Source organism: Mytilus californianus, unplaced genomic scaffold (assembly GCF_021869535.1).
Source record: "Mytilus californianus isolate M0D057914Y unplaced genomic scaffold, xbMytCali1.0.p SCAF_4, whole genome shotgun sequence".
NCBI classification, from domain to species: Eukaryota; Metazoa; Mollusca; class Bivalvia; order Mytilida; family Mytilidae; genus Mytilus; species Mytilus californianus.
The window spans coordinates 53509210-53522622 of record NW_026262690.1 but is presented as its reverse complement, the minus strand read 5'-3'; the positions used below and the strand labels follow the sequence as shown (position 1 = coordinate 53522622).

The 13413-nt window shown below is 30.9% G+C and overlaps 1 protein-coding gene across 2 annotated transcripts; it reads left to right on the top strand.

Moving 5' to 3' along the window:
• The first annotated feature begins 7484 nt into the window (after window positions 1–7484).
• On the top strand, window positions 7485–12739 carry LOC127738264 (uncharacterized). 2 transcript variants are annotated; one of them, XM_052249451.1, is made up of 5 exons: window positions 7485–7795; window positions 10209–10347; window positions 10811–10944; window positions 11368–11470; window positions 11860–12739. In XM_052249451.1, exons 1-5 carry the CDS (start codon window positions 7598–7600, stop codon window positions 12213–12215), a joined length of 930 nt encoding a protein of 309 aa, XP_052105411.1. In that variant the 5' UTR covers window positions 7485–7597; the 3' UTR covers window positions 12216–12739. The 2 variants fall into 2 exon arrangements, with proteins under 2 accessions (XP_052105411.1, XP_052105412.1); XM_052249452.1 differs by lacking the exon at window positions 7485–7795 and adding an exon at window positions 9295–9363.
• Window positions 12740–13413: the final 674 nt, after the last annotated feature.

Sequence of the window (13413 nt, the reverse complement as noted above, 5' to 3'; positions counted from 1 at the left end):
ATACATATTGTAAAAATATAAGCGCAGAACCTATGTTTAAGGTACTTGGTTTTTTTTCCCTTGGATTATGTGTAATGTATTTTACCGAATTATCATTTTATTTATGATAATTCTTCCTATATAGCATGAAAACAAACTCGGAAAGTTCAAGGTAATTTTGAGTTATGCCTTTTCAATTTGTGTAGACATCACATATATTGAACTGTCGATATATTTCATAAAACTTTAATAGGATAATGACTTTCTTTTCTATAGGGAGACAATTAGCATTTACTTACAATTTTAAGCAAATTTCAAACAAAATCATTATATCGAACTTGACACAATTTATATTATTTCACTAAACAGGAATTATATGACATCCTTGGAAACAATGTCTTGGGACATATTTTATCCGTGCAATAAAGACACAAAATCTCGCAGGATATTTCAACTTGAATGAATCGGTGTGTCTGTCATACAACTTGGTTCAGTGGTTATTTTATTTCTTTTTTCACGTGTTACCAATATACATAAAATATAAATGCAAATGTGTACTCCCTGATGATTGACGGTTTGTTTTGTTTCCATGGCTTACGCAGCAAGTCACCAACAAGACTGTCAGACGTCATAGCAATCTCATACAAGTCCCCAGGACCTATCCCTCTCTTGCTTTGGCACAGGAATCCTTTAAACGACAAATTTCATTGCAATTTGTCAGTTACTGCATTTAACTTTACTAAAAAAATGAGTCTGTATGCCTCAGGTAAACTTGAGCTTGTAATAATTTGGTTTTTCTGTTGATGATCTTAAATGTTTTATCTATTTGGCTTCTTTTCATCTGGAGAAAATGAAAATACGTTGATTCAGAAACTTCTCTAATGGGACTTAAAATGAGTATCAGATATTAACATTAATATCTTATCTCTATTGAAGTAGACATTTATCTTTTGAAAACAAAATTTTGATATTAGTTATTTAGTTTTTATTTTGTAAACAGTGTATATATTTGACGAAATGGGGGTCTTGCAAATGACGAAACACAATTAACAGCCTCTCAATCAAATTTTCACGTGTAATACATTATATGTCGTGGTCATACTTGCAAAGGAAAGTGCAAAGTTAATTGTTGTCATTACAACTATATTTTAATGACATAAGATATTATATACACAAATAAACAAGGAAGTCCAAATAAGGCAGTTGACAAGGAAATTACGAAACATATAAGCAATTACTTTAGAGCTCAACTGTTCACACACCTACGGAGAGGTTTCAGGAAATGTATCATAGTGTACACATTGTCATGATCCTAGTGGTGTACGTGTATTAATCTAACATCTACATATGCACTATAATTACATTGTCTGTTTTCAACAGCATTATTTTTCTGTCGCTTTGGTGAAAATATTTAACAGTTGTCACATCAGCAAAGAAGAATTTAGACCGTTTTGATTGTTGGTGTATGTTTTTTTACCGTTGGCTTCTGTGTACTTTTTAAAACATAAGTGTACTAATGAAAATTGAATTTTCCTTAATGTTTGCATAAAACATTATTTTTTCCCTTTGGAATACAATAAATCAGTACAGTATGTCGACCGTGATGAAAAGCAGGAATTTGAACAGTTTTCCAAAAACAATGGTATTAAAAAATTAATAAAAGAGATAAGCCTTATAATTTGGAACGCAAGACGCACAGAAGAATGAAATAAGGAGGTCTTCAGTGACACTCGAATCCTTGGAAGGTCAAAACAAATAGGACGTTGCAGAGTGCTGAAAACAAAAAAAATCCGAAAAGTTATACCAAATATGACTTCGGCAATATAAGCAATGAGGTAAAAAAAAACCTTAGTGTTTCAAATGATTCAACATTTTATTAACAGCAAATGAATGTTTGTCATGTATGAATGATAGTTCATGTGAACACAAAGATCTGATTATTAGGCTGGTGATACCCTCGGGGACGAAACGTCCACAATCAGTGGCATCGACCAAGTGATTGTAAACATTCTTCAAAGATACCTGGCTTATAATTTGGTACACCGGACACGCGTTTCGTCTACAATACACTCATTAGTAACGCTCGAATTAAAACTTTCAACATTCTATAATTTCTATAAAAGTATCTGAAGGTCGTTATTTTAAAAAGAAATGTAGATACATATAAAGTCGTCCTTTTTGTGTATTTTTCTCAGGACTTGAATACAATAATGATTACAAATACAACGAATGTACAGACAATTTACAGCTGCTGAAACGAGGTTAATACTATCGATTAATAAGATGAACCAATTCTACATTTAACTCCAAAATTTTCTATATCTATCTATATATAATGCCATAAAAAATAAAGTCATTTTATATCTATGATGGCCATCTTTTATATAAAATCAAGTGAAACGCGAAAAGCAGAAATGATTTTCGTTTCGCGTTTTCACGTTTCCAGTGTTTATATCCGACTGTTACACACGTGGTAGGTTTGTTCGTTAAAATATGTTTCTCTTGAAAATGCCTCTGCAGATCAATGGAATTGCAGACCATTACTATGACTTCGGCAATATAAGCAATGAGGTAAAAAAAAACCTTAGTGTTTCAAATGATTCAACATTTTATTAACAGCAAATGAATGTTTGTCATGTATGAATGATAGTTCATGTGAACACAAAGATCTGATTATTAGGCTGGTGATACCCTCGGGGACGAAACGTCCACAATCAGTGGCATCGACCAAGTGATTGTAAACATTCTTCAAAGATACCTGGCTTATAATTTGGTACACCGGACACGCGTTTCGTCTACAATACACTCATTAGTAACGCTCGAATTAAAACTTTCAACATTCTATAATTTCTATAAAAGTATCTGAAGGTCGTTATTTTAAAAAGAAATGTAGATACATATAAAGTCGTCCTTTTTGTGTATTTTTCTCAGGACTTGAATACAATAATGATTACAAATACAACGAATGTACAGACAATTTACAGCTGCTGAAACGAGGTTAATACTATCGATTAATAAGATGAACCAATTCTACATTTAACTCCAAAATTTTCTATATCTATCTATATATAATGCCATAAAAAATAAAGTCATTTTATATCTATGATGGCCATCTTTTATATAAAATCAAGTGAAACGCGAAAAGCAGAAATGATTTTCGTTTCGCGTTTTCACGTTTCCAGTGTTTATATCCGACTGTTACACACGTGGTAGGTTTGTTCGTTAAAATATGTTTCTCTTGAAAATGCCTCTGCAGATCAATGGAATTGCAGACCATTACTATGAAAGTCTCTATGATTAAATTATCTGGTTTAACTGGTTTAAGCTTCCTTGTGCTTGGTTATGATTGATTTGTTTCCTGTACATTAAAAGAGAGAGAGGAGCACAACGCTATTTGAAAAGATCAAATGTCACACATGAAAGTTTTAATTCAATCGCCTGAGATGAACATTAGAAGAAGATAAAATTTGCGCCATGTTGCTTTTCATTTCCTTTGTAAAATAGAAACTTGATAACGAATTCCTTGCGCCCGACTCATTTTTCTGTATTCTAGACAATTATTCATCAGGTAAAATGGAGCCAAATATTTGGAAAGCCAAATGATATTTGTATAAGCAATACAGTACAATTAAAGAACTTTTAAACTGAAAATTACAATCCAAAGTTTATCTTTCTACTCAAGCTCGTACTGGTACCGGACCGGAGACAGACCACCGTCGGCTGAATCTACATAGTAATAGTTTATGTCATAAAAATTATGGTACTGCTTTCCATGCGTTCGACACGTGTTTCACGAATAACCTTATCAGGTAAGTTCGAGACCGAAAGCTTTAAAAGCAAATTATATACTTTGTCTGAATTTTTTTCAGTTTAAAAGTATAATACACATTGATACAGCCATAATTCTGAACAACCTGGACAAAGTTCCCTCCTGTCGTTCTGGCCTTGGGTTTCTATTTTTTATGTGTAGTTTTCTAACTTAACTTCTTAGAAAACCGATAGGAGATTGATTACAATCTATAAAAGCAAACAATCAATCAAAATTGAACGTTTCTTTGTTCGTACAAATGTAGTTCAAGGTGTGACTGAAAAGGTTGTGGTTCTAAACATTTTAATGAATTCAAAGTATGCTTTTTAGTCTGGAAAAAAAACTGTAAATTTTCATACAAAAATCTGATTTTTTTTATTTCTAAACATAACTCGTATTGCATTTGTTATATTTTTAAATAATAGGTTACTACACATGATTTGTCAAACAATGAAATACACATTAATCTTTTCTCTTCTTCCTGGTAATTATTTATACCTAGATGCACTTTACATATTACATGATTGATATATATAATGTATGTACAAAATTAAATTAGGATTAAACGTTTTAACTTGTATTTATGGACGTCTCGTAGACATTCCATTCCTTTGTTTCTTGACCTTGAAAGAAAAATAAATTCATAGTTGTATGTAAGAAATTATGATTGTTATTATAACAAAACTAAGCTTTTGATATGAAATAACACTAAAATGCCATTAACTTTATAATGTTACTTTGTAAATTTTCAAGAAAACGATAAAAATTTCTTTAAATAATTTGTTCATGTCTTGTTTCTAAATTGGATCGCATTTAAGTTCAGTTTTGTCAAGTATTTAAATAAGGCCTCTTGTTAAACCAATGTATCTTCCCATACGTATACTTCATACTAAACTCGATTTTAAATCCTATATACCAATAAATTCTTTCATTATGGTATTAACACTCAGTATTAACATTAAAAAAATTGCGTGATGGTACATGCATATACAGGGTATAACATTAGGTGAATTACCTTCCGACAAATTGTTGCTTTAAATAACGTCTGCTCAAAAATTGCATAATACAGACGGACAAAAAGGAATCTGCAACTGAAAATCCACTACTATTCCAAAAATATACCTTGGTTAAACATTATTTTCAGCTTATATATAACCAAGTATGTTAAGGGAGATAATATATGTACTAACCTATGATTTGAACAGAACGTAGAATGCTATTTTGTAGGATGTTTTATACATTTATATCAGTTTGATCAGAGTTAGTGGAAACTTAAAATTAATGTTGATTCCAGCCCTTCTAAAAAACATGGCTAAAACAACAAAAAGACAAAACCTACAATTTTTTGAAGAATGAGAAAATATTTCGACAAATATCAAAATGGCAACTAATAAATGTTTGAGCTCATTTAAGATAAATCATTTGCGAGCTTTAAATACCAATCCAACATTCAAATCGTCATTTGAGTTAACGGATCAACATAAAAAGTACCAGATCATTCTATGCTTACACGTTGTACTTATCTCTTAAGTATATTTTCAAAAGATATTTTTTCGATTGTACTTATTAACTGGCGGCGATTAAATATACAAATTAATATGAATACATTATGAACATTCAATAAAAACAAACATGTGTCTGTTCTTTCTTTGGATATAACGATTAAATTTAAGAAATGTTCATGTCTTGTTGTGAATTTCAGCAAACTAACAGTATTTGAACAGCAGATATCCATTATATTAATATATTAAACTTTAAGATTGGTGATGTGAATCTGATTTACATTTATGTATGCAATTGTTAACTTCTTCGTGTATTATATATTTGTTCCTCTTTATGCCTCGGGTTGTAAATATGTCTGGTTATCGTTGCATTCTAAAAACTCTATATGAAATAATTACATACTCTAGTCTGTATTTTTTAATTCAATAGCTGCAAGAAATAATAATAAGTTATCCCCTAATTTTCTTTTCAAAAGAGTGGTCCGATAAGGAGGTCATACATCACTAATCTTGAATGTAAATGAAATATTTGCAACTAGACATAAGGCTACGAATAATCAAGCGAGCAAACAATACATTTGAGTATTCCTAAAAAGATTTGGTACATCGCATTATAATGAAAACAGGAAAGCACATATGAAGAAGCAATATATGGCAAGTAAAGTTACTGTATTGAAGTCCACTTTAAGTTTGTGTGTCAACTCTCATACATTTGCAGTAACTCAGATTTGATTATCTCAGACAAACATTCAGAATGATCTTTATGGTTGGCTACAAATAACGTGTCATTAAGACAAGCATTGTGATAATTATGAAAGAGAATGAACATCTAAAGGTTATACTGTTCTACTCCAGAAAGTACAAATGAACAGACTTATATTGCAATTTCAGCAGCTTCCCACACATAATAATAAACTCATCATAGATACCAGGATTGAAAATGTGTACGCCAGACGAGGTTTTCGTCTTCAAAAGACTCATCAGTGACGCTTGAACTTATAAAAAAGTTTAAAAGGTCAAATAAAGTACGAAGTTGAAGAGCATTGAGGACCCAAATAACTTTAAAAAGAGTCAACTGTAAATGTCTAATTTTAATATTCTACTTGTCGTTCTGAATGTCATAACTTTTCACCTTTTTGTCAATTTATTTTAGTGTATCCAATATTTTTGTGTAGATACCAAATCTCCGGTATCCTCTATTGAATCTGCGTTCATTCAAAATTTGTCATCTTGTCTATAGTCTGGCTCAGGGAATCTGTCCCTCTATTCAATTAAAATTATTTATTTATTAAGTCATTTTCAGTTTTTCGGTCAATTTTAAGACTTATCCGCTTGCAGTCAATAGAGATTTGTTCAGACTTTTCATTAGATCCACAACATTCTGAATTTTCTGAAAAGTTACTGAACAGTTATGAATTGCATGCAAGCGAATTGTCTGAAAAGTACTGAATTTACCACAGTTGATATATCTGAAAATTGACTAAAAGACTGAACAAAACTTAATAAGTTAGTGATTAGTCTTTTCGGATAATGGTATGATCAAAATGACCGTTTCAGACTAAAACTCATTTACTAGTTGTAATGTTTCCGTAAACTATCTTTGCAGACTAAGCAAATATGAGTGGGAATACAATTGCACTTGCTCCCTTTAACATTCAATATATAAATCGTCTATTAAAATGCATGAAATGTTTGTCACTGGACGTTAATGTAACAAAAATAAAATCAATATTAAATTGACAATTTTTATTTCAATAAAATGCACTTAAAATCATGTTCATGAAAAAAATAAGTAAAAAGACTTCAAACTGAGATAAAATTGATAAAAACGTCCTTGTCCCAATTTTGTAGTTATGAACGATTTATTTTCTAAGTAGCCGATCCCAATCATTCTGCATTACTTGTATAGGTGTTGCGTGAACATCAATAACCTTTAAATTCTTTACATATTTCCCACTAGTCATTTTCTAAAGTTTTTTAAATACATTAGTCGTCTCATTATGTTTTAAACTGTTTTAAAAAAGATAGATTCTGATAATCCTGCAGTACCTGTCTCTACGGTAAACCACAACATTGTATATCGGGAATATAGTACTACGTTCATTCATGTTTACAATCACGTGGTTTTCTACTTTCACCTTTCACCTGAGTACGTCAGAACAATCATTGGTTATTTCATTACTATATATATATTACACGCGGAAATAGTTTAGATCATTTAAACATATAATTTCAAGCAGACAGAGTGTCTTATCGATACGGAATCTATTTAATTGTTTAACGATACACCTTGGATATTTAATACAACATGATTTTAAGCAGCATTAATTTTATCAAAGCAAATACGAAGCCCAAATTGGAAACTGACAGCAAATTTACGGATTTTATTATTGAGAAAATTAAAGAAGAACAAGACCGACGTGATGCTGCACTTGGTGTTGGGACAACTCATCTGTCCAAAAAAGAACAGAAATCAACAACAACGTTAATCAAAACAGATACTAAGGTAAGAAGATATTGGTATTTGAAAATGGTACTGATTAAATTTGTTAATTTCATTTTTAATTGATGAATCAATAGGGATGAATGTTTTTTCATCTACACTAAATTTTTTTTTAAAATAAAATAAAGGTTATTTCTTCCAAAATTTTAACATGTACTTTAATTTGTCAGTTAATGTTCATTGTTCCCAGTGTTGTTATGCACAATAAATTTTGCTTAACAAGAAAAGTCTTCCTAAATCCAGAATTATCTAGGGAAACTGAAGAGACAATACTAAATGACAGTTTTGATTATTAGGTTGTTGTTTGATTAATAAACCTTCGCCTACGGAAAGTTTTGATGTAATATAACGACACCTTTGACGCTGATTCCATTGGTATTATGGTATTAGTCGTGTCATGACAATTGATGCTACTAATGAGATTGTCTGTACACGAGATGTCTGTACTTCTAATCATAATGAAGATGTCAGTCAATAAAACCATATCATCAGTACCCACTAATTATGCTATAAATTATCTTCGATGAAATAGAAAATATCAAATTAATTTACTCCTAGTACTCGAGTAATATGGTGTGACAGATTCTACAAATTAGTCATAGGGAAGAAACACCTGTTTCTTGATAAATCTGCTGTTGAAATATGACAATTGATTTTTCGACATAATATAGTGTGTTTTTTTTTAATGTGGTGCGTGCTTCGTTATCAAACGAACAACATTACATGCTTGGGAATTCAAGAACAACATGGGCTTAGTAAAAATCACCTAAAATTGCACGAAACGCTAACATTTGGCAAAGAATCAGTTGAACAAAAAGTACAAATAAATTATTACGTATTTTAATACGAATATCTGGTAGATAAATTGTTTAACATCAAAATAGCAACCACCCAAACATTAACCTGATAAAGAATGTATACAGAATTTAAATTCTTTCAATATTTTATCGGATTATCTAAACACCTGTTATTAGATTATATCAAAGCAAGACGGAAACAAAATATGAACTATTCTAAAAATAGATTTGATGAAATGATAGACAACTGTTGCATACGAAAAATGACAAAGTCATGTAGGTGTGGAAAAGTGTAAATCAAATTGATTTTCCTTATGAAAAGTAAATATTAACTTTCAGGGTTATAAAATATTGACAAGATGTAGGATGATAGGAGTAATTGATAATATTGACCATATTTGTTTGTGGGGATTTAAATGGCAATCTGATGTGGGATTTTGCATTGATGCAATTCCTTACATTCTTCGCGTTATTGTGGCTATTATAGTTGGTCAACATTATGCAGTGTCACACGATTAAAGTCATCGATTAAATCAAAAGCATGTTCATATTAAACTAAAGTATACTGATTTAAATTACATCCGAGACGTTATCTTTGGAAATCCCCGCCACGTGTTATGTTGGATAAGATCTTTATATAGAACATCACTATGTATATTTCTAAATCTGTTGCAATATATAGAGTATATAATCGTTGAATGATGTTCTGGAAGATGCGACCGTCCCAGTTTTCACAATAAAATGAATGTGTTCATCTTTAAAACACGAATACTGGTAAATGAATAGAGCTAATCCTGATTTCCGCTTTTTTAACCACAATTTTCGAAATGCATATCTGCGGTTAATAAAATATTTTAAATACCGCCATCGGATAATATTAAAGAAATGAACGAGACTCTTTACGTGAGTGGGCGACTTTATCATAAATAAGGAATTAAAAACTACTTTAGTATCTTGAAAATTCATCAAAGGCTGATAAATCAACCGCGGTCAAGCAAATTTAAAAAAGGACAATCCGACAACGCAGTAAAAAAGATTTATTAGAAAATTACAATACGTTGTATGTATAGAGCAAATTATTTGCAATTTAACTATTTGATAAAATAAAAACATTCAAAGATAATACGAATATCTGAAAAATCTGACGACGGGTTGTTGGTCCCTTTAATTTAATTTAAACAATTGCCTATTTACCCTTTTAACCATTGCACAATGTTTTAGTGGATAATATTTCATAAAACTCAGCGTTGCTTGGTATGTAATAATATACTTTTTCGTAGCATGTGGTAAAATTTATTAAGCTGCCCCCAGCGTACAGCGACCCCCTGCAATATATAAAAATACAAAAACGTATTGTTTTGATCTACAAATGTGAAAAGTCATTGTTGTCGATCAACAAAAAAAAACGGTTTATTCAGTGTGTCTGTAATATAACGCAAGGTCGTTAAATTATATATTTCTTACCATAGATTAAGCTTCCCACCTAAATGATGACTCGAAAGCTTATTAATACTGTCAAATGTCACAAAAATGAAACACACAGATCTTTATTCGTAGCGTAGGAATGACGTAGTGTTCATGTTTTAGATATATATCTTAATTTTATTCTTATTTTTCAGGTACCCCCACGTGTTCCACCACACAATGCGACAGACAATACAGTGGTTTCTATAGAAACTGGAGACGGCTACTTCATGGGTTTCCACAATATGTATAAACGAATTGTCCTTTCAGACACAGAAACGCCTAACAAGAATTGTAAGTTGTCAATACATCACAACGAAGTAGTTTATCTGTTAATGACCATAGAAAAAAATTGCTTGACGATTTTATTGCCACCTGAAAATTATGTTCCAATTCATTGTTTCGATCTTGGTGAAAAACAATGTTTCATTGATAGCATATATTACATTGTCTCATCAGACTTTTATTATTTTTATGTAGAATTGTCGTGTCGTCTGTTAGCAATAGCAGTAAGAAAATAACAAATAACCTATCCCGTCAATTGCATTTAATTTGCTTCAAAACAACATGTTATAGTAATGTCAATATTCCTAGGATAATACTGTATTTTAAGGCTAGGCGAAGTAATTCGAATACAAACTGATAAAAAAACTGTCTCAATCAATTTATTACTAATTGGTAAAATACTTGTTTGTAATTATATCCTCTATAATCTAATAATGATGTGTTGAATCATACAATTCATTTATTTTTGTAGGCATTTTCCATCAGAAACAAATCCATGCTCCAAGTAAAGAAGGAGAGAAAGAAAAGATATTGGTAGCGTTTCATTTAAATCACGACAAAACAAAATACATTGCTGTTGGCACAGATAAAAGAATAGAAATTTCGGTAAGTCTTATCGGCTATTATTCTGACGCAATATATGTCAATATGATACAAAAAAAAACTATTAATATAAGTCTTAATTGACTGCTAAATTAAAACAGGTGAAAAACAGTATTGTTAAAGACATCAAGAATAGCACCGGAAGTCTTGTTTAATTATATTTATACAAAATCACCGGATATAGCATGAAATAATGCATGTAGACAATTATGTAACAACGTAGGTGTAATGCAGGTTTTTGATGCTTAATGAATGACATGTGTAATTAATTGAAAGGATGGAATATAAATATGAATGATAAATCAACTGTTTAGTGATCTATGTTATAACTTGACTTTTTAATTGTCATTATGATTTTGTTGAAATATGTCAACCAAGAATAAAAGTCAGTTTTCCATAAGTGAATATTTGCCTCTTATTTTGCAGGCGAGCGACACCGAGTTGGATCCATCAAATCCAGATGATCGATTCTTCATTATTCATGAAATAGATAACGGAATGGTTTTCGTTCAGCCTTATCATCATAAAGGTAGGTATGAGAAATTAATAAGTATGAAAAGAAAACAGTAAAGAGGAAATTCCGTTTTTCAAATTGGTCTTTAAAATCCTGAGGAGTACATGTATTTTAGTAATAGAAATCATTGAAATGCCACCTATAATAAAAGAAGAAAAACAAGTAAAATAAAGCATTAACAAAAACATCGAACGCCTTGTGCTTGAGGTAAATCGCACACAATGGATAGAGAAGATACATTCAGAAAAAAGAAAGCTTGAAATTGTATAATTTGTGTATCCATGGTTGCAACAGTGTATTAAAAAACGGGCGACGAAATGTCATTGATATTATTTAACATTTATGGAGGACACGTTTTGTTGAGATCGAAACATATTCTTAATGTTCTATTCTTTCTTTTCCAGGGTGCTACTTTCATCACATCGACAACAATCTCACTGTCAGCAAGTTTGAGTTAAATTACCGCCCACCAGAGGAGTTTTTCTTCAAAGTCAACAAAATTAAGGTTTTGGAGACCGAAATGTCATCCGCCTCATCCTTCGGTTCATCCGTCACGACAGAGGAAGTAACGCAAAGTCAAGTGAATACAAATCAACAACATCATCTTCTCCACGAAATTTCAACTAAATCATCGGCTTTTTCTCAAAAATCTCAAAATGTATCAAAAGGCGACAGAAAACAATCTCACAAACCTAGTTTGTTTCGTGGATGTTTCGGACTTGTGTCAAAATCAGAAAAGATACAGAAAAAGAAGTGTTAACTGTATTTTCCTGAAACATGTATACATCCGCATTTATTTCCTTTTTTAGGTGGACTTCACCTCAGCTTTGCGAATGATTAACTGATGATGTAAAAAGAAAGGGAAATATATATTTGAAGATGATGTTTCCTTAGTATTTGTTTGTATCTATGTTTAGATTGCCAACTTCCGATATGACTAATAGGAGGAAGCACGTTGAGAAAACTATGATTGAGAGACTGTAAACGCTGATTTCCGCATTTATAACATTCATCGTTCCATTTGAAGAAACAAACTTTCCCCCAATCTAGTCAATTTACTGTAAATGGGTTCATGATAATAACCCTATATACTGTTCTGAATATTATGAATGTATTTATTTTGTTGTATGAATGGTTTCTATTTATTTTTTTATTTATTGTTCAAGGAAATTGTTATGTTTTATATGGATTGTTTTTTTTTAAATACATCCTGCATTTGAAATTAATTTGTGTAACAGATTGTTTAAGGCTATCTTGTTGATCTCAAATAAAGAGTAAAATTTATCATTTGTTTACTTCATTTTGAAGTCACTTTATTAACGAAAAATAACCGTTTTGAATTCCAATTCATATCTCCGTGTCATAATATTAACGAGAGGACACCTTTATTTAGTACATTCAAAATATATCCGCGCAGTATTTCGGTTTTGCGGTTTATAACATACGTTTCTATAATAAATTTAGAAATGTTTAAGAAACTTGAGTCCAAACTCTCCCAAATAAAGAGTTGGCTATTCATTGTAGGGACCTGTATGTTATTGTTTATATAGATCATCACGTATATAAGTATATCCCTGGGTTTCAAATTATTTCGGTTTGAGCATTCGTGGTGGAAATCCAGAAAAGATTTCAGACGCACTTTAGTAAAGGTGTTATCTTCACATTATAAATTGGCCCTGTCATATACGGAGCTGTGTGCCTTATATTTTTGTGAAAAATCGTAATAAATTGAACATTAACATAAAAATTACCATATATAGAGAAAAAAATGATTCCAAATGTATTAAAGGGAAAATTCGCGATTTTTTACTATTAGTTTAAATATGTTCAGTATAACATAAAATACATATTCACAAAGTTTTATCGCTATATGTTCAGTAATAAAGAAGAAAATCGATATAAATAAAAAAAAATATTGACTACTTCCTGTAGTACGTGACGTTTTCTCCTGGTATTGT

Bases quoted from the DNA above. Each gene is read 5' to 3' on its own strand.
- LOC127738264 (XM_052249451.1), top strand. From the start codon at position 7,598: ATGATTTTAAGCAGCATTAATTTTATCAAAGCAAATACGAAGCCCAAA. The intron at 10,945-11,367 runs GTAAGTCTTATC...CTTATTTTGCAG, and splicing joins ATAAAAGAATAGAAATTTCG to GCGAGCGACACCGAGTTGGA. The intron at 11,471-11,859 runs GTAGGTATGAGA...TTTCTTTTCCAG, and splicing joins TCAGCCTTATCATCATAAAG to GGTGCTACTTTCATCACATC.